The 22,424-nt window shown below is 37.6% G+C and overlaps 1 protein-coding gene and 1 long non-coding RNA gene across 7 annotated transcripts in view; both read left to right on the forward strand.

Moving 5' to 3' along the window:
- The window catches only part of LOC114486359 (uncharacterized), a 464,012-nt gene extending 453,003 nt beyond the window's left edge, over positions 1-11,009 (forward strand). For 2 of the 3 annotated variants that reach the window (XR_008617510.1, XR_003680004.2), the window contains exon 5: positions 10,734-11,009. This is a non-coding gene — a long non-coding RNA (uncharacterized lncRNA). Of the gene's footprint in view, positions 1-4,302; positions 4,550-10,733 lie in introns of those variants that run through there. The other variant, XR_008617511.1, reaches the window with a different exon arrangement.
- Positions 11,010-15,542: 4,533 nt separating this feature from the next.
- SEC61G (SEC61 translocon subunit gamma) overlaps positions 15,543-22,424 on the forward strand; it is a 14,202-nt gene continuing 7,320 nt past the window's right edge. For 3 of the 4 annotated variants that reach the window (XM_028490274.2, XM_024115145.3, XM_055085132.1), the window contains exons 1-3: positions 15,543-15,625; positions 17,199-17,297; positions 18,598-18,700. In XM_028490274.2, coding sequence (XP_028346075.1) covers positions 17,204-17,297; positions 18,598-18,700 — 197 coding nt within the window. In that variant the 5' untranslated portion in view covers positions 15,543-15,625; positions 17,199-17,203. Of the gene's footprint in view, positions 15,626-17,198; positions 17,298-18,597; positions 18,701-19,864; positions 19,994-22,424 lie in introns of those variants that run through there. The other variant, XM_028490275.2, reaches the window with a different exon arrangement.

Below are 22,424 nucleotides of genomic sequence, written 5' to 3' on the forward strand. Positions count from 1 at the left end.
GCTGGGCCCGTGAGCCATGGCCGCTGAGCCTGCGCGTCCGGAGCCTGTGCTCCGCAACAGGAGAGGCCGCAGCAGAGGGAGGCCCGCATACCACAAAAGAAAAAGTATAGGGGAGTTTGTGTGTAGGTTATATGCAAATACTCTGCCATTTTATATAAGGGACTTGAGCATCCCTAGATTTTGGATTTTGGTATCCACGGGGGTCGTGGACCCAATCCCCTCAGATACCGAGGGATGACTATTATTTTCGAAATGCAGACACTTTTTCTAGAGGTAAGACAAATCTCAGACAGTTCAATTGGTTAGTAACAACTTGTAGTAGACATAAGTCTTCCTAACAACAATCTTACTGATTGTGAACTATTTCAATTTTGACTTTGACAACAATAGAAAAAATTTTAATGCTTAGAAGAACTTTAGAAGTTCTGGAGATATTTAAAGAATCTGTTGGCATAGTTGGAATGTAGACAATAATTAAGTGTATCGGAAAAGACTCCTGAAAGCCCCTGGAGAAGAAAGTGCTGGGCCTAGAACCTGATTTGAGAGGAGGCTGGGTGAGTATATGCTTTCTTGGAGTAACATCGCCATCTTGCGTCTTTCTTAGATACTGCTGATAAAAATCAGCAAACCCTTATTTCTTTTAGCACTCCTAAATGTTCTCTAATTAAAGAAATTTGAACATTTGTTTCAAGGTTCAAACAGAAGTTTTATTTATTTATTTATTTAAAGAAGAGTTTTTTGAAAGACTGTATTGAGGTATGATTTACACTCAATAAAATGCACCCTTTAAAAAGTGCACCAGTTTTCAATGAGTTTCAAAAATGTAAACTCTCAGGCAGCCACCAGAACAATCAAGTTGCATAACATTTCCATCACCTCCCAGAGGTACCGTTGTGCCTATTTACAGATAACCCCATGCCCAGCTGTTGCCCCGGGCAACCACTGATCTGCTCTCTATCATTAGAGATCAGTTTTGATGTTTAGAATTTCATATAAACGAAATCATACAGTATGTACTCTTTTGTGCCTGTATTTAAGTATGTGCTTTTTTTCTTCATCATAACATTGTTAAAATCTGTTCCTGCTTTTGCATCCATCAGTAGCTCATTCACTTTTGCTCCCGAGTACTATTCCTTTGTGTGACTACTCCTCTATTTACCATTCTCCTGTTGATGGACACAGCTCGTTTCCAGTTTTTAATTATTTTGAGCAAGACTGCTCCGAAAGTACGTGTATAATAAGTGTGTACAAATGTTCTCAATTCTCTTGGTAAATACTTAGAAGTAGATGGCTTGGTTTCAGGGTAAATAGATGTTTAACTTTATATAAAACAGACAAAGTATTTTCTAGAATGGCCTTACCATTTTATTTTCCCAGAGCAATCAATGGGAGTTCCAGCTGAGTCACATCTTTCATATTTGGTGTTGTCATTCATGTTATCCATTATGACGGATATATGGTAGTAGCTCATGATGATTTTAATTTGCATTTTCCTGTTCACTAATACTGTTAAGCATCTTTTCATATGCGTATTGGTCATTCATATATATTCTTTTGTTAAATGTTTAATTAATTTGCTTCCCTCTTTTTATAAAGTTGGGTTGTCTTCTAACTATTGAACTATAAAGCTCTTTGTATATGCTCTGTATGTCTTTTGCCAAATACATGCATTGTTAGTATATTTTCTGAGTCTGTGACTTGGCTTTTCGTATTCTTGTGTCCTTTGAAGAGCAAACATTTAAAATTTTGATGAAGTCTAATTCATCAATAATTTTTTATAGGTATAGCTTTTTGTTACCTATCTAAAATTTTTGCCTATACTGAGATCACAAAAATTTTCCCCTATGTTTTTTTCTAGAAACCTTATAGTTTTAATATTTATATTTTGGCTTATGATCCTTTTCATGTTAATTTTTGTATATGATAAGAGGGAAGTACTGAGGTTTCTTTTTTCCTAGATAGATACCTAAATGCACCAGCACCATTTCTTAAAAAGACCATCCGTTCCCCTTGGCCCCTTTCTTGAACATCAATTGACCATATTTGTGTGGGCATATTTCTGGACCCCTTATTTTATTCCTTCTTTCTGTTTATCAAAACTTAGACTTGTCCTGATTACTCTCATTCTATAAGTCTTGAGATCCTCCAAATGTGTCCTTGTTTTAAAGTTATTTTGGCTACAGTATGTCCTCTGCATTTCCTTATATTGGGTTGGCCGAAAAGTTTGTTTGGTTTTTTGCCCTTAGTTGTCTTTAACTTCATTTGAAACAATTTTGTTAGATTGTATTGTGACAGCTGTCATATAAGCGTGCATTTAAAAAAAAACTTATCAAAATTGGTGAATTTTTGTGTAGCCATTTAAATATCGAATATGGAAGAAAAAAAGCAACATTTTCGGCATATTATGCTTTATTTATTTCAAGAAAGATAAGAACACAACTGAAACGCAAAAAAAAAAAAGATTTGTGCCGCATATGGAGAATGTGCCGTGACTTACTGAACGTGTCAAAAGTGGTTTGCGAAGTTTTGTGCTGGAGATTTCTCGCTGGACAGTGCTCCACGGTCGGGTAGGCCAGTTGAAGTTGATAGTGATCAAATAGAGACTTTAATTGAGAACAATCAACGTTATACCACACGGGAGATAGTCGACATATTCAAAGTATCCAAATCAAGCGTTGGAAATCATTTGCACCAGCTTGGTCATGTTCATCACTTTGATGTTTGGGTTCCACCTAAGTTAAGTGAAAAAACCCTGCTTGACCGTATTTCCGCATGTTATTCTCTACTTCAACGTAATGAAAACGTTCCATTTTTAAAACAAATTGTGACAGGCGATGAAAAGTGGATACTGTACAATAACGTGGAACGGAAGAGATCGTGGGGGAAGTGAAATGAACCACCACCAACCACACCAAAGGCCAGTCTTCATCCAAAGAAGGTGATGTTGTGTACGTCGTGGGATTGGAAGGGAGCCCTCTATTATGAGCTCCTTCCAGAAAACCAAACGATGAATTCCAACAACTACTTCTCCCAATTAGACCAAGTGAAAGCAGCACTCGACGAAAAGCATCCAGAATTAGTCAACAGAAAATGCATAATCTTCCATCAGAATAACACAAGACTGCATGTTTCTTTGATGACCAGGCATAAACTGTTACAGCTTGGCTGGGAAGTTCTGATTCATCCGTAGTATTCATCAGACATTGCACCTTCAGATTTCCATTTATTTCGGTCTTTACAAAATTGTGCAGTGAATAAATTATGTCCTTCCTTGGTACTTAATCCTTAGGTTGGGTTGAACTAACCTGAGGGCTAAGTATTAAATTTCTCATTTCTTAAAACAGCTAGAAAGTAACAATCTGAGGATTCACTATGGGGTAGTAGAGAAAGAGATAAAATGCAAAAATAATTCTTTCCTGGGAGTTAGGAAGCTTGGCTCAAAGGCCAGGACTCTGCATTTATAATCCTCCACACTTCCTTCCATTTCTACCTGTAAAAATGGGCAATCGAACTCTTTGTCCTTTAATAATCCTTCTGTCTTGGCGATTTTTCTACTGTTTTCTCACCATTATTCCTAGTATTATCCCATGTTAATTGGTGTAATATCATAGGCTAGAACAGTTATCTTCTTAAGGGTTAAATTATTCCTACTGCATCAATTAGTAGAGGGTAGGTGCTAAGAGCAGTGCTAGGAAAGTGAATAGAAGATAAAAACAGGCATATCAAATAGCCTCTTGTAATAGTGTAGAGATCTCTGTATGTCCAGTCAAAGAGAGCTTCTGGATTAAAAACAATCACAAGATAGCAGGGCCTACTATTTTAATCTCCAATCTTCTTATTAAAATAGCAATGATTGTGAATTAAAGCAGGAGCTCAGAATTCATCTCCTCCAACATCTAACGTAACTAACAATAATTATTAGCACAGCAAAAATTTCAAGAGCAAGAACCAAACAAGGAAAAGCATACAACTTCATGCCATAAGCTTCAATAAGTATGAAAAAAGAAAAAACAATATTCTGGCATGGCTTGGCATAGCTTCCTAGCCTTAACCCTAAGCTCCAGAAAGAGAGGGAATGAAATATGGAGAACTTCCACAAATATTTCTTACTTTGGAGAAAAGTAGTTGGAGGGTTGAACAGGAAGCTCAGGTAAAATTCAAAAAGAAATTGTAATAGGGAAGAAAAATCTGACTCCATATTGGATGTATTTCTTTTACTTTAACCTTTGTTATTCATAACAGCCCATCTCCGGGAACCCCACCTCCTATGCCTGAACATTAAGCTAAAATCCCTTTTTTCAGCTCACAGGAAGCATCCTGACCAGGCCCACCTGCAGGAAAGAAGATATTGACACACCCCCTTGGCGTCTGGCGGAAACCAGGAAATATTTGCAACAACTTATCATCTTTTTAATTTTACCTCCTCACCTCCCGCCTCTCTGTTCCATAAAAGAAACTAGCACCCAAACCTGGGCAGGATGGGTCTTTTGGACACTAGTCCACCATCTCCTCGGTCTGCTGGCCTTCTGAATAAAGTCATTATTTCTTATCCCAACAACTCATCTCTCAGTTTATTGGCCTGTCATGTGGTGAGCAGTGTGAGCTTGGGCTCGGTAACAAAATCTTCGGGAGTAAAAGCATCTACAGCAGGACACTCTGGAGGGGCAGAAGAGCTGTAAGACCTGTGTGCGTTGGAAGCACAGTCTGAGAGCAAGGGATCACCCACACAATAACTGGGTGCACTTTGGGCCAAGCGAATGTTAAGATAGGGCATTGGGTCAGAGGAGAAGACAGAATCCGTATCCTTAAGCAAAGGAAACATAGCTGGAGCCAGGCCTATGCCATTCCCCTGCATCCTCAGGCTACAGAGGAGGCAACAGGAGCGATGCTCATCTTCCGAGCTGCAGTTCTAGGGAAACAGTCAGGACTCTGAGTATGAAGGACACTGAGGAAAACTCGGCCACACTATAGAGAACAAAGGGCAAGTCAAGCAGGGTAGCCTATGTTCTGCAGATGCAAGAGGAAAAGAAAGCACATAATTATACCATTCCCTGTATTTCTGTGGCTTTCAATTTTTTATAATAAATATTTTTAAAGGATTGTTTAAATTTAAATTATACAAGCATACTAGTGAAAGGTAAATACAAGGAGATATGAAGATAGCATAAGAAGACAAAGAGTAGAAATCTCAAAGAAACAGAAGGAAACTCTCTACAACTTTTTGTGACAAAAGAACCTTAATAAGGACATGAACTCCAGAAAATGATTACTTGTCAGTAAAATTTTAAAAACAGAATAAAAAAAGACAAAACTGTACTACTAAAGAAAAATATTGAGAACCAAAATAATATCAGGGAATGAATTAGAAACAGCAAGAAACAGAATAGAGAGTTAAAAACTGAAATAATAAAGTACAAAAAGGTTTGAGCTAATCACAGTTAACGGAGGAACAAGCAAGGTAAAACCATTAAGAAAATATAATATATAAAGAAAAAAGAAAAGCTAACAAAAGGTCATTTCCTTAAACAGATACCCCAGCAGATCAAGCAGAAAACTTGCTACAAAATTTCCCTGAAGAATCAAATAGTCTATATAAAAAATTATACAGAATATCAGTTTTTATTGAGAGTTGTTTGCCATTGAATTTCAGGAATAGAGAAATAATTCTTTAATCGCATAGAGGGGACAAAGTAAGATGGGAATATTTCAAGCTAGTGTCAAATTTCTCCTTAGTAACACTTAGTGCTAGGATATAATGGTGTAATTAACTTCAGCCAAATTTTTAAAAATAATAAAGTGACAATTTTATACCCACCCATGTCACTAAAATATAAAGACAGATATATTCAAACGTGTGAACTCAGGAAATGTACTGTCTATAAGAACCTTTAAAAAAAAATAAAACTACTTGACAAGGAAATTTAACTGATCAAGAAATAATTTTAAAAACATAGTTTAAAATCTGCAAGCTTTCTCAATATAAATTTTTACAAAGCTCTATAAACATCTTCCGAAAAGGTTAATTCTACAGTGCAACAATGGAAAACAACATTGCATGATTTTTATATTCTTGTGATGTTACTGTGTCCAAAAATTATACTTGCTTGAACTTTTATTTCTTTTAGAAAACAGGAAGAAAAAAAGGCCGTAAAAACTTGCCCCAATTTGCTAGGGCTGCCATAACAAAGCATCACAGACCCGATGGCTTAAACAGACATTTATTTTCTCACAATTCTGGAGGCCGGAATTCTGAGATCAAGTTGTCAGCAGGGCTTAATTACCTCTTTAAAGGCACCATCCCCAAATACAATCACATTCTGAGGGGCTCAAGACTTCTACATGTCAGTTTTGGGGAGACACAATTCAGCCCCTAACACTCTCCATGGCTCGATGTAAAGAAAGTGCAATTGAATGTCATCATGCTCCATTATTTAAGCCCCAGGGAATGCAATGAAAAGGTCAGAACGCCTTGCCTTCTTGAAATAAGTCAACTGGTTATAGCTAGGTTTGGGATCAAAGTCATCTCATCCACTTTGTCTTGGGAGAGGTGCTGGACTTCTTATCATCTTGGGGGAAAAAAAGACTGACTGGTAGTAGAGGGAAAGAGCACAGGACACTCAGTGTTGTTTAACAGTGGTTTTGATAAAGCATAAAGAAAACAGCAGAATGACTAGTTTCTTCCCATTTCCTAGTCTTATTTTTTATTTTCACTCACTTTATTGTTTAAGGTTTACAGAAAAAATTGAATATAAAGTACAGAAAACGACTACACCCTTCTCCCACTCCCTCTGCACAGTTTCTCCTATTATTCACAACTTGTACTAGTGTACATCTGTTACTATTGATGAATACATTATTAACCAAAGTCCATAATTTACACTAGGTATCACTCTTTGTGCTGTACAGTTCTACGAGTCTCGACGAATGCATACCATCCTGTAGCCACCATTGTGGTTCATTCACAATAGTTGCCAGGCACTCAAAATCCCATGCTACACCTAGACATTCCTTCTTCCCTGTCCCCATACCCCAGGTAACCACTAACTTTTTCCTGTCTTTACAGTCTTGCCTTTTCCAGAATGTCATAGCGGGAAGCATACAGTGTGTAGCCTTTTCAGATTGTCTTTTTTCACTGAGAAATATGCATTTAAGGTTCCTTCACGTCTTTTCACGGCCTGATAGCCCTTTTTTTTTTTTTTTTTTAAACACTGGATAACATTCTATTCTATGGATTGTATGTATCACAGATTGTTTATCCATTCATCTACTGAAAGGCATCTCGGTTGCCTTCACATCTCACAATGATAAATAAAGTTGTTATAAAAATCCCTGTGTACATTTTCAACTCATTTGGGTTAAACACCAGGGAGCGTGACTGCTGGAGAGTATAGTCAGATTATGTTTAGCTTTGTAAAAACTGCCAAAGTGTCTTCCAAAGTGATTGCACCATTTTGCATGCCGACCAGCAATGCATGAGAGCTCCTGTGGCTCCACATCCTCATTAGCACTTGCTGTTGTCAGTAGTTTGGATTTTAGCGATTCTAATAGGCACATCTCATTGTTTTAGTTTGCAATTCCCTGATGAAGTGATATGGAGCACTTTTTCATATTTGCCATCTGTATATCTTTTTTGGTGAGGTATCTTGTGCAGATCTTTTGCCTCTTTTTGAATTTTTTTAGTTGCTGACTTTCAAGAGTTCTTTGTATATTCTGAATACAAGTCTTTTATCAGATATGCGTTTTGCACATATTTTCTCCCAGTCAGTGACTTGTCTTTTCATTCTCTCAACAGTGCCTTTATGTAGAGCAGAAGTTTTTGATCTTGATGAAGTCACACTTATTTTTTTCTTTCATGGATCATGCCTTTGGTGTTGTATTGAAATACATCACCAAACCTAAGGTCACCTCTGTTTCTCTTATGTTATCTTCTAGACATTTTAGAGTTCTGCGTTTTACATTTAGGTCTGTGATCCATTTTGAGTTAATTTTTGTAAAAGGTCTAAGGTCTGTGACTGGATATCCAGTTATTCCAGTACCTTTTGCTGAAAAGATTATCTACGCTCTTTTGAATTGCCTTTGCTCATTTGTCAAAGATCAGTTGTCTCATTTGTGTGGGTCTATTTCTGGATTTTCTACTGTTCAATTGATCTATTTATCTCTTCTTTCACCAATACCATATTGTCTTGATTACTACAGATATACAGTAAGTCTTGAAGCCTAGTAGTGACAGTTCTCTAACTTTATTCTTCTTCAATATTGTGTTGGCCACTCTTTTGTCTTTCTATAAACTTTAGAACCAGTTTGTTGATACCCAAAATAATTTGCTGGGATTTTGATAGGAATTGTGTTCAATACCAAGTTGGGAAATACTGACATCTTTAAAATATTGAGTCTTCCAATCTGTGAACATGGAATATCTCTCCATTTATTTACATTTGAATTTCTTTCAACAATTTTGTAGTTTTCTTAGTATAGATCTTGCACATATTTTGTTAAATTTATACCTATGTCTGCCTGCCTCCTTCCTGCCCCTCTCTCTCTCTCTTTTTTTTCTTTTGGTGCTAATAAAAATGATGTATTTTTTATTTCAAATTCCAATTTGAAAGCAGTTGACTTTTGTATATTAACTTGGTATCCTGTAATCCTGTAATCTAGCTGTAATTGTTTATTAGTTCCAGGAGATTTTTTTGTTGAGTTTTTGCGATTTTCTACATAGACTATCATGTCATCTGTGAAAAAAGACAAGTTTTTTTTATTCTCCATCTATATGCCTTCCCCCCTTCCCCTTTTCTATGTCATGAGTTAAGGACATCTAGTATGATGGTTAATAGGAGTGTGAGGGTCTTACAATTTTTACTTTTCTTATAATTTTTACTTTATTGCTTTAAAAGAGTTAAAGTGGGCTTCACCAAGAGATTAATTCCTTATGTAGGGACTATTCCAATACACTAACAGAAATTGGAGGGGAGAGGATAAGGAGGGAGGAAGTGTGTTAAATTTCTCATCATAGCACGGCACCAATTTTACTAAAATTAAAACATTTCAAGAATATATATCTTATAATAACTTCAACCTAATGTTTTCTCTTAATCTAAGAGTTATAATTAAACAGCAATATAGCATGTGGAAAAGAAATGTTTATCATCTTACATTCAGAAATTTGGAAATTATTTCATTTTCATTTCAGTTCATTTTTCTTCTGTTAAACTCACATAAAGTAAACTTAATATTTTAAATATAATTTTAATATGATCATATTTTTATTATATATCTGTATCCTTTTTCTAGTTATTTACCTAGGTATCTTTCTACCTGTATGTTTGCAGAGAGAGAACTGGAGTGGGGTTCATCTGTTAACGAAGCATTTTACTGGAAAAAGGATAGTGGTTGATTTTTAACATTTTCTTCGTACTCGTCTGTATTGTCTGAATTTCAAAAATAATTAGCATGTATTACTTTTGATAAAAATGTTATTTCAAAAATATAATCACAAATGCTTAAAAATGTACTCAACAACCAAAAACATTAAGATAACAGCTATATGTCCAAATATGGATGGAATTTGCTCTAAATACATACTATAGTGTTAGATTTTGACATCATGTTTACACAGGTTCTACCCTCTGAAGCAGTACCACCTAACTTAGGGGGTTAGGTAGCAATCGCTGTCTTCACCTTTCCCGTCTGCCTCTACATGAGGGATTAAAATGCTACATCAACCAAAAACTGTACAACCACAGACTTAATTATTATGCAGAATCTACTTTATGAAACAATTAAATTGGTGGACTATCCTCTCCACTCCCCAATTAGCAAGTCTTATTTCACATAGCTTAAAGCTTAGGACAATAACAGTATCATTCCTAAATTGTTAACAATAATTTTTAATGTTATACTTAGTGTATGTATAAAATAGCAGCTTGTTTATTGAATCAAGATAAATATAAGCTGTCATAAGTTCATATGCTTTTTAGATATATTTGACTCATAGATTCTTTTTCTCTTGCAATTTTTTTTAGAAAACTAAGTCATCTGTGGAGTTTTACTATCTCTTGCTTTATCAAATATCTTATTACCTTAAAAAAACAGGACTTAAAAAATTTTTAAAAATTTAAACTAGTAAAAATTGTCAATGGAAAAAAATTTAAACATTATCAAATCTAAAGTAGCAAACCTCATCAAATCTATATCTTTAAAGGCTTTCCCTTAGACATATATAAATACATAGATGTTGTGATATTTACTATAATGTAACCCAATGTGGTACATATTTACTGTTTTGTGGTATGATATTTACTCTTTTGTAATCCAATATAGAACTAGCTCAATTACTGCAACGAGAATATAATTACTAGAGAATTACATGTTTTAAAGCAGGCAGACCTCATTTATTGCACTTCACTTTACCGTGCTTCACAGATACCGCACTTCTACAAAGTGAAGATTGGTGGCGCCCATGTGTTGGGCAAGTCTACTGGCACCATTTTTCCAACAGCATTTGCTCACTTCCTGTCTCTGTAACACAGTTTGGTAATTCTCATGATATTTCAAACTTTTTCATTATTTTTATATTTGTTACGAGGATCTGTGAGCAGTGATCTTTGATGTTACTATTGTAATTGTTTGGGGCACCAAAAACCACACTCATGTAAGACAGAGAACTTTATAAATGTTGTGTGTGTCCTGACTGCTCCACTGACCAGCTGTTCCCCCATCTCTCTCCCTCTCCTCAGGCCTCTCTATTCCCTGAGACACAACAATATTGAAATTGGGCTAATTACCAGCCTCTAAGTGTTCGAGTGAAAGGAAGAGTCAACTGATGTGCCAAACTTAATTGCTGTCTTTACGGAGAAAAGGCCACGGCCACCCCAGCCTTCAGCAGCCACCGCCCTGATCAGTCAGCAGCCAGCAACGCCAAGGCAAGACCCTCCACCAGCACAAAGGTGACCACTCACTGAAAGCTCAGATGATGATTAGTGCTTTTTAGCAATAAAATATTTTTAAAGTAATGTACATTTTTTAGGCATAATGTTATTGCACACAACAGACTACACTATAGTATGAACATAACTTTTATATGCACTGGTAAACCAAAAAATTCATGTGACTTGCTTTATTGTGATATTTGCTTTATAGCACTGGTCTGGAATTGAACCCACAATATCTCCAAGGTACACCTGTACCCATTTTGAAAACCTATAGAAAGAAGATAGAGAGGTACAATTTTAAACTCTCTTTCAGAGAAGCACAGAGATCTTGCTTGTTAGTAAAATAAATGTAAAAAAAATCATACATCCCATTTTCAATTAAAGATTATATTTTTCTACTTTAAGGAACAAAAGACTAGAACTCTGGGTAAAATATTACTTAACCTACTTGGAGGGTGTATTATTTAAGCTTGGTGTTTTTAAAAAAAATCCCATATCTATACAAGGGTTTTTAAACTTTCTTACTTCAAGCAGAGATTCAGGAATCTAAATGGAGCATTAATTCAGCTTATCTCAAATAACACTATCAATATTTCACTGATATTTTAAAATTGAGGGGCAATTTAAAATTTCTACTATGTATACTTTCAATTTATAGTCAACATTATTTATGTCAAAACAAAATTTTAAAAACTTGATTTAGTGATGTGCGTATAGATCTTTTCCACATCATGAAAAAATGCAAACATACATAAAAGTTGAATTGTTCAGTGAGTACCCATACAACTACACCTAAGAATCTTTCAATGACTGTACACTTGTACCTGTACACTTCACTCCTGTCAGAGGTTATATCATTTAACTAGAGCGAGAGTTCAGTGTTTGTGTATGGTGTTTTATTTTTTGAGGTAAACTTTACAAGAAGTAGAATACAGACCTTAAGAGTACCATTTGATGAGGTGTGAGACATGCACATACCTGCTGCCATGACTGAATGTCTGTACGCCCCACATTCATTTGCTGAAGTGCTAATGTGATGGTGCTTGGAGGTGGGGACTTTGGGAAGTAATCAGGTGACGAGGGTAGAGCCCCCATGGTGGGATTAGCATCCCTGTGCAGATGCCATGAAGACAGCCATCTGTAAACCGGGACCACACCCTCTACTAAGAAACCGACCACGCTGGCACCCTGATCTGGAAGTTCTATCTCCCAGAACTGTGAGAAATAGGTGTTTACTGTTTAAGCCATCCAGTTGATGGTATTTTATTACAGCAGTCTGAACTAAGACTCCTGTGTAACCCTAATCCTTGTCAAGTTACATTATTTTCACCCCTGAGTTCTCTCATCCTCCTTCTTAATCCCTATATGCCCAAACACTGTTTTCAACATACATTAATTTTGCCTTGTCTAGAACTTCTTACAACTATTATTTACAGTATGCGGTCTTTTGCATAGACTTCTTTCACTCACCACAATGTTTTTGATATTAATCAATGGTGTTACATAAATATATATATATTTTTTCCCTTAATAGTGGAATAGCATTTCATTGTGGAAATACATCTTTTTGTTCATCCATTCTTTGTTGATGGACCCGACTCACTTTTAGTTTTTTGGCTATATTTTTGTACAAGTCTTTTGGTGAATATATTTTCACATCTCTTCAGTAAATACCTAAAATTGAAATTGAGGGATTATAGAGTGGTATTCACCTAGTTTTATAAAACTGCTGGGTACCATTTTACACTCCTGTCGACGATGATAACAGTTCTGACTGATCTAATATTTATACCCAGATTTGATGTTGTCAACCTTTTTAAGCAGTCTCAGGGTGTGTAGTGATATACTGCAGTTTGATATACTACATTCTCATTATCATTCGGTTCAAATAATTTTCCAATTTCCCTCTTGATTTCTTCTTTAACCCTTTGGATTATTTATTTAGAAGCATGTTATTTAATTTCCAAATACCTGGAGATTTTTGTAAGTATCTGGTTGTTATAGATTTCTAATTTAATTCCACAGTGGTCAGCAAAAACAATGTATGATTTGAACCTTCTTTTATATAAGACTTGCTTTCTGACCCAGTATACGTTCTATCTTGTAAAGTTACCACGTGCACTTGAAAACGATGTGTATTTGCAGTTTTGGGGGGTCAAGTCAGGGTAGTTGACAATGTTGTTCAGATCTTCTATTTCTTTGTTGATTTTCCTTTTTGTCTAATGCTGTAAGTTGCGGAACGAAGACTGTTAAAATCCCCTACTTGTTTGTACAGTGGTCTTTTGGTTAATTTTTGTTTCCTGTATTTTGAACCTCAGTTACTAGGTGCACACGAATTTATGATTGATATACCTTCCTGATGAAGGTATTATGATTGATATACCTTTTATCGTTATGAAAATGCTCCCTTTTTATCTCCAGTAATTCCTATGTTAAAGTCTACACTATCTAATATTATCTGATATCAACAAACCCCGGTACCAAATTCTGACGTCTTCTTATTCTTTGCATTTCCATCTATTTACTTGCAACCTATGTCTCTATATTTAAAGTGTATTTATACAATCAGCATATAGCTAAATCTTTGTTTTTTTCCAATCATTTTGACATCTGCTTTTTAAGGGGAGTTTTTAAACATAAAAATTACATTTGGATGTAATGAAATTACAGATGTGGTTATATTTAGTTCTCCTGTTTTATTTGTTTGTTTTTTTGTGTTTGTTTTTTTTTCTCCCTTCCTCCTTTCGGGTTTTGGGTTAATTGCGTATTTCTCTGAATGCCATTCTAATACGTGATTGTTTTTTCGGCTATGTAGCTTTGCAGTTTTTACTTCTTTTCTTTAGTGGTTGCATTCTTAACATAGTCTTAATACTACACCACTTCATGAGAAATATAAGAATGTTGCAATAGTATTGTTCCATGCACCCCTTCCATGGTAAAAGGCTGTACTGTGCTTGTATGACATGTGGCATTTCCATATCTATGTCCATAAGTTCAGAATTCAAGGAGAAACTCTATAATTACTCAAGTGTGGATGTACAAATATAGTCTCACCTAAATATCAAGGACATAATGGTTCGATGTGGTGTCCACAAAGCTCAGCGGTCTGCTGTAACATATATGTTGTCAGGGTGATGGGCATCACTTGTTTTCTAGGTAAGAACCTAGGTTTTCCAAATGTGTGATGATATGATTATGGGTTTTTGTCCCATGTCAAGGCAAAATACTGGAGCCTGTTAATAGTTATTGCACAGAATATTTGACTACAGGATGTGTTGGGAATGAAGCAGAGTAAAAACTTTTCCAAAGCCCAGGTCTGTAAAACATACTTCTTCTCTCTGACTAACAATGGAGCATGACAAGGGTACCAGAGGAATAAATGTAACTCAGGAGCAGCTGACAGAGCAGAGTTCAGAGAGAGGTTAGAACCCTCAGTGATGTGATCTTCAGTACCTAAAAGCTCCTGCTAAGTTTTAAAAAAAATGTAGGTTTCTAATCCCTAAATGACTAAATATTCTGATTCAGTGGGTTAGAGATCAGGAATTTATGTTTTTAACAGTTTTCATACACTGTACTGCAGATGGTCCATACATATTGTAAAGTTCATGGGTACTTGGCCTTAGTTTTAAGAATTTTAAAATTCTGGACAGATTGGGGTGTTTAAATAATTCTTCACCGGTAGGCCTTTAGCTGAGGTGACATGGCCTTAGAGTCCTACAGTGATCATCCAAAGGAATGCTGTCTTTATCCCACCGTCCTTTATTTTTTTCTCTCTTCACAACACACTTTTTATTTGCCATATAGTATTTTTATTAACGTATAATTACTTTGTTTTCTTGTCTGTTCCCTTCCCTACCCTGTAAATTCCCTTACTAGACCGTAATAAGAGGGTATGACATATCTGACTCATTCATAGTACCTAGTAAAGCGTTATACACCTTAGGTGCTTGATAAATAGTCGAGGACAGACTGATTCATTCCAAAAACATAACATCACAGCTCGAGAAGCTCACCATTTAGCACCAAATGTCTGGGTTCATAATAGTCTCAGCAAAACCCACAGTCGGATAACACGTATACACCGTACCACGTCCCCACGGCAAACCCAGATCATGGCCTCAATTCCTGGGGAATTCCAAAGATGGGCACAGAGGAAGGCCAGGTTTTGCGGGTGGGAGACCGTTTCGAGGGAGGTCGGTCACAAAACACTATGTTGCTTATAAGGTTCATTGTTGACGACTACAATTAAATACGTACAGAGGGACGGGCAGTCAAGAGATCACCGCCCAAGAGGAAGCCTATCAGAGCCTGTCGTCCGGACCGGTCCAGCAGAGTTGACCCAGCTGGGGGGGGGGTCGGGTGAGGAGTGCGGCGGGGAGCACGCCCCGCCCCCGCCGCGGAGGGGCCCACGCCGCGCAGCCCCGCCCACGCCGCGTAGGGGCCCACGCAACGCCCCACGCTCTCCAAGGAGCTGCCCAAGCCGTGGCCGGCGCCGTAGACTCGCACTCCGCGAGCCCGTTCCGGAAGCGGGGCCGAGACGCACGTCGGACTGCGCCTGCGCGCCGACGTCTTCCCGAAGGACCAATGAACGGAGGGGTGGGCGGGTACTACGAGGGCCCGGTTTCCGGTTCCGGTCGGCGCCTGTTTGTCGGCCGTTTTGCTACGTGTCTTGGAGTTGGCGAGCGGACCGCGGGCAGGTGAGGTTGCGTCTGGCGGCGGCTCCGGGCTACCGTTTGGTCACTCGCGGAGGCGGCGGACGTGGGCGAGCCCTCCGGCCGTCCGCCGCCTGCCCTCACGGCGTCGGGGGAAGCGGACCCGGGGCCGCGGCCTGCGTGCCCGAGGGAGAAGGGCTTCCAGGGCCTCGGTCCTTCGGGGCCGGCTTTTCGGCCGTGCGGGCTCGGCTACCTTGCTGGGAACGCTTCCGCCGTATCGGTGCTGTGGTCACGGGTCCCTTCGGGGTTGGCTTTGGGGCCGTGTGTGTGTGGAGCGTGTCTCGGGGAGCTCCTCCCTGTGCTGTGAGGGTGAAAGGGTTGATCTACAGTCTGGATCAGGAGGCCATATTGGGTTATTGGATTCCCTCTCCTGACTTTCAGTGCAGTGTTTTGGGTGTTGCACGGGTTTTTTTGTGTGTGTGTGTGTGTGTTTTTTTTTTTTTTCCTGAAAGGACCCTTCGCATTTATCACGACATCTGTAAAGTTTAGGCTCAGTGGATTTTCAGAACAGAGTTAAGTGCAAGAGTAAGGAAACAGGCGTTACTTCCTGTGTGTTGCAGGGGCCCAGCACACCTGGCCCGGGACGTATATAGAATTTCAGACGTCCTTTCAGTGTTCCTGGGTGAGGAACCCGGGACTTAGAGAGGCTGCATTTCATAGAAAGGGAGTTGAACCACCACTTCTTGCTGGTGGTATTAACTCAAAAGCTTACCGAGTATCTGGGTGCCTGGTCACGGTTGTAAGCACCTGAAATACAGTGAAGTCCAAGCAGCGAATCGGCTTCATTGGCTGTTGTGCCAGTGTCTGTCAGAGCCAAGGTTGGATGACATTTCTACTGTGTGCTGGGTTCCACAAGAGAGCCCATCGGTAACATACATATAGCCCTTTTCCTTAAAAGGTGTGTCCAGACCTAAAGATTCAGCCTTCAGCGGACAGCCTCTGAGAGTCTGGGTCTTGGTTTAGCCAGTTTTTGTGGTTTTGAAAATTGTATAAATGATCTGCCCCATGCAGAGAAACTCTTCTCTTAAAATGTTGTGTGGCCATGGTTTGGGACAGTCAGATGGAAGTCCACATTTACCTCTACTCTAGGCCCTTGAAACATCACAGTTGGCATTCACTGCACGAGACATTGGCATCTGGGGAGTTTAAAATAAAATAGAGCATATATTTGTTGGGTCCCAACACTGTTGATTCCTCAGCAGGACCAACGGGGAGGACTGCAGGGTGGGTGAGGAGCGGATCTGTTGTGAAGTGCTTATTAGCCTTTTCATAGTGAGAGCCCTTTTATATTAAGAGCTTGTGTCCTTTGTCAGCGATAAGAACATGGGCAAAACCTGCGGTTTTCTTATTGCCTTTGTTTTGATGATTGGCTGGAGATTGCAAAAAATAATGTCAATTTACTTTTGGAGTCTTTGTTTGTTTGGTTGGTTTTTTGTGAGATAGCGGCCCACCCATATCAGGCTGGTCTCATTTACATTTTGATATAACTCAGCACGTGCTTGCTCTATAATAAATAACATCAGTGAGTATCTTTTTTCCTCTTTTGTTTTTTAAACAGGCATCATGGATCAGGTAATGCAGTTCGTTGAGCCAAGTCGGCAGTTTGTGAAGGACTCAATTCGGCTGGTGAAAAGATGCACCAAACCGGATAGAAAAGGTAATAAATAGCTTTGGAATGAGAGAAAAAAATTAAGTCTTTGCATTCTCTAAGCCCTTTATTTGATTAATGTCTTCCCGTTTAATAATTGTTGCCATTCTTTCATCAACATTTTTATTGATTTATTTTGCTTTATTGCTTTTTAACATTGTCATTTTTTCCTAAATCTTGTATACTTTTTACACACCTTTTAAATTTTTCTCTTATATGTATTTTCACATCGTATAAGGTTATTTGTTACAGCCTTATTTTCCATGTTGCTTTTGCCTTAGTCGTATTCAATGACTTTAGAATTTTTAGTATCTTTCACATTTCTGCTCTGGAAAATCTTTTGGAGCTCTTCCTGTGGTGCCATTTCCTCCCCAAGCCTCCCCCAAGCAAAAAAGCCTTAACGTGAAATCAACAGCATAGTTGGTGCCAACTTAGGAAGTTTAATTTCTTATTTATCACAATTCATGTGTTAAAAGGTGTACCACAATTTGTCTGTTTCTATTCATTTATTGACTGCTGCTTGAGTTAGGAGCTGGGAATATAATAGAGACTATAATACGGTGCATTATATTACATTTATAGCATAATATATAAAAATATACAATAGGGAGCAGTCCTTGCTTTTATGGACCTTAGATTCTTTGAGAGAAGATAGTCATAAATAATGACAATTACAGTTTTTAATTACTGCTGTGGTAAGTATTATGGAAGGTAAATAGAGGAATGTTTGACAGCATGTAATAGGAGGACTAACCAAGTCAGGAGGTCAGGGAAAGCTTCCCTGAGGAAATAACATTAAATGGAACTATTACCAGGGTCTGGAACCTTTACATAAAATTGTGCTCAACCCAGTTCGGTTTTTCAAGCCTTATTTTTGGCTTCATTATAATATCAAAGACAGTTGACCTATTATTTATAAAAAGTTATGTTCTGTGCTTTTATAATTAATGCTTTTAGCAATGTTACAAAGTTTTTAAGACAGATACTGTGTATTCTGTACATGTTTCATTTCTTTTTGGTATTCTGGTCATTTGCTAGGAAGATAAATATGTCACTGCTGGTTGATGGAATCACTAGCCTGAACATGCAGTTTATTTTTATGTATCATTAAATATCAATAAAATATGAAAGTGAAAAAATCTGTCAAATACCTTATTTACTGTTAATACTGTCGTGTTTTATTTAAAATTATATACTTATTATCAGGAGAAATGTACATCAGTAAATTTATGTCAGTGCTAATTTTTTCCCCCCTATACTTGCGGTGACAACGCAAAAAATAATGTAAATTTTGTGTTTTTAAATCCAGAATTCCAGAAGATTGCCATGGCAACTGCAATAGGATTTGCTATAATGGGATTCATTGGCTTTTTTGTGAAATTGATCCACATTCCTATTAATAACATCATTGTGTAAGTAAACTTTATGAAATAGACAATAGGATAGAATGAAAATGCAGACTATTTGAGTTAACAGCCTGCTGTTTCGTTAATACACAGATATGTTTCTTGACTTTTTAATTTTGGTACAGTCTACTGCTTTTTACTGAGTATCAGATAATTCAGAGTGACTTTAAATCTTACATAATTTTTATAGCTACTCTGTGAGATAGGCACTAATTTTTTAATAAGTAAAATTTTAAAGGATCAAGGAAGTGAGTTAAAGGCACTCAGTATGAGACAAAACAAGTATTCAGTGACAGGACCAATATTCAAATCCAAGTCCTCTTTCTGCAATATATTAACTTGTCAACAAGATTTTTAAGGTGCAGAGAAAATGCTCCCCATCTGAAAATCACTACAGCGATAGAGTTCAAACTCTGGACCAGGTTGCTTAGGTTTAGATTCACTTTCTTGTTACTTAATAGTTGTCATGACCTTGGACAACTTGCTTAGCTCCTCTGTGCCCAGTTTATTCAATAAGGATAATAGTTCTTAACTAGGGCTATGGAAAGATTAATGACTTAGGTCATGTAAAACCCTAAAAAACAATTTGGGTAAGAACCTAAATGGAATGAGCCATTGATACTAATATACCTTTAGGTATATTAGGAGGAGAAAATACAGAGGAACACTGGCATTACTTTATTCTACTCTAAATGCTTTTGCTTTTTAGATTCATTACTACAAGATTCATTACAAGTTGTTGGGAACACCTTATGGCAGTGTGCAATTAGAGCAGTCAGTTTTAGGCCATTTTGTTTGGTGTAAAGAGTTAGTATGAGTTGCAGTACTTATTTGCTCTGTGGTTTTGTATTCACCTAATCTCTGAGCCTTACCTGCCAGTGAGATAATCATGAGAGAAGCCTTTTAGGCTTATTTTATGGGGTGGGGATGCTTTGTAAACTATAAGTCTCTTTAAGTACTAGATATTTTATTATGGATGCTGGTGGAAGTTGTCTTTTAAATGACGAGACTGGATGAGTATTGTCAGGTGTCTTTCTTAAGTAGGTTTTCATAGCTATTATGCAGACATGCCACAAAGGGGTATTTTAGGATCACAGAAAGTTAGACTTGGAAAGGACTAAGTCTCTCAAACCTCCTCCATCAGTTCAGAAATCTCTATTATATTCCTAGTGAGGACTGCCATTCCTGGAATAGTGGAATCACGGAGTGAATCCTGAAGCAGAATTAGGAAACCTGAGCTCCGTGTCTCTGGGCTACAGCCCCTACCTGACCAGTAAACAGGAGGTAGGGTGGCGTCTGTGACATAAGCTCAGTGCTCCTGCTCCCTGCTCCCCAGTCCCTTGTCAGACAGGTGTAACTGACAGAGTTATTTCTTTAAATTGTTATGAATGTTAATTAATTGATAAGGTAATATTAATACGTAACCGTATGTATGTATAGTCAGTCTGTAGTGTGTGTGTGTGTGTGTACACTACAGAACCTAGTCCAGTGTATTCTTGTACACATAAGGATCGTGATGGTAATAATAATTGCTAACATTTATTGAGCACTTGCTGTGTGCCGAGGACACACAGCTTAATGTGAGCTGACTCGTTTAACCCTCATGACAATTGTGTGAGGTAGCAGTATTATTATTTCCATTTTATAGATGAAGAGACTGAGGCATGGAGAGTAAGGAAGTACGTCGCGTGCCTATAAGTGGTAAAGCAGCATGTGAAATCCAGGCTCGGGAGCCTGTGTTCTTAACCATTGTATAGGCCATCTCTCATTGCGGCTCAGTTTGAGACCACTACTCATCCTGAGTCAGGTGCCTCACTTCAGGCTCCAGTTTGCATTTCATTAAGCCCTCTTAAAATCCAGTGTTTAGAATCCAGTGCTTACTGTGGATGTTTTCTGGCTAAAGGCTAAAATCTTCAGTTTCTCACAGATAACGGCTACAACAAATTTTCTTTATCCTGGGTTTACATAGTTGGTGTGGTTTGTTTGTAGCCTAAGAATGGAACGTTACCCCTCGTTAAATTCCTTTTTGCTAGATTCCCTTATGGAAGACTTTTGCATTTTTAATCTGTTCAACATTGTTATTTATCCTAGTTTTGTGTTCAAACATCTTTTATTTCATTATCTGAGTTGTGGCCTAAAGTACCTTTTAGAACAGCGCACTCTTAGCACACCCTTTCGGGATTGTGTTTCATTAGTCCACTTGTTCCCAACAGGTCTTTGAAACAAGTGTTAAAGATTTGCTTTCTCCCTTCCCACTAGCTGTCTATTTTAGGGAGATCAGCTCGGTGCTTTGCGACCACCTAGAGGGGTGGGAGGGAGGGAGACGCAAGAGGGAAGAGATCTGGGAACATATGTATATGTATAGCTGATGCACTTTGTTATAAAGCAGAAACTAACACACCATTGTAAAGCAATTATACTCCAATAAAGATGTTAAAAACAAAAAAAGGCAAGGGACTTAACAGACGTTCACTAATTTGAATTGTTGAGAAAAAAGGATCCATTTATTCACCAGCTATTTCTGTTAGGTTTATTCCGTCCAGTAAAATATAAATGTTGCTTATTTGTCACTGGCTAATTAAGCAGCATGTGGTATTAGTGTGCTTAGATCCAAGGATTAATTATCATTATTTCGTATAAAAAAGCCATTGAATGAAGTTGTCTTTGAGATGGAAAATGCACGTTATCAGTGGCCTTTTGCCTGGTCTCACTAGGCTGCACAGGTGCTGTGCTGTGGTGTTCCTTGACTGAGATGAAGTTTCATTTTTGCCAGAATGAAGGGCACAGGGAAACTTACAGAGAACGAGTCAGAGGAGAAAGACAATATGTCTTTACTTTTATGCTTGCTCTTTGCTTTTTTTTCCTCTTAGAAACCTTGGCTTGCATTCAAACTCTGACCAGCTAATTAAAAGAAAATTTTAAAAAAAAATTTGCTTTCTCTTAATTCTCATTTCTGCAGCAGGCACAGTATATCTTTTGCCAACCTTGCTAGTCAGAGATTGTTGAACTATGACCTTTTGGAAGCTAGTTGCTTAGAAAACTTTTCTTCTAGTAACACAATTGTTTTCAGTGTTTAAAGAGTTTAAAAAATATATCTCTAGATAGTTTTTACATTAAAATGAAGACCAAATAAAACATTTTGTGAGAAAGCTCTCAGAAAACTTTAAGTCTTTTCATGATATGCCATGACAGCTGTAAAACTAAAAGAAATCTTTTTTTTCCTGCTTGAAAGAGCATAAATCACTGTTTAAATCATTTTGAGACAGTAGCAAGTGAAGTACAAACACAAGCTTCTCTTTCACTAGGCTGAATTATCACATTTTTTTCCTTAGGATGAAATTTTTTCCTCTTCTATACAATTACAGCAGTCAAAATTAATATCCACAGGGTTATAACTTAAAGGAGTTTTATAGTTGTGGGTATTTTAGTTGCAGCAATACAGTTTAATGATGTAAGCACTTAAAGCACTTCACGTTAAAGTATAGATGCAGGAGTGTTTCTTTTAGGAATATAACTTTCATCTAGTACTGGAATTATTTTCTTTCTTTAACAACACAGTTTTAAAATGTATATCTCAGTATACAATTTTAATGTTTATGCTTTTGAAATTTGGAAGGTCTTCTGTAGAGAAGGTGATTTTTTTTTTTTTTTTTTTTTTTTTTTTTTTTTGCGGTACGCGGGCCTCTCACTGTTGTGGCCTCTCCGGTTGCGGAGCACGGGCCCCGGACGT

The sequence above is a fragment of the Physeter macrocephalus genome, chromosome 5, assembly GCF_002837175.3.
Source record: "Physeter macrocephalus isolate SW-GA chromosome 5, ASM283717v5, whole genome shotgun sequence".
Classification (NCBI taxonomy): Eukaryota; Metazoa; Chordata; class Mammalia; order Artiodactyla; family Physeteridae; genus Physeter; species Physeter macrocephalus.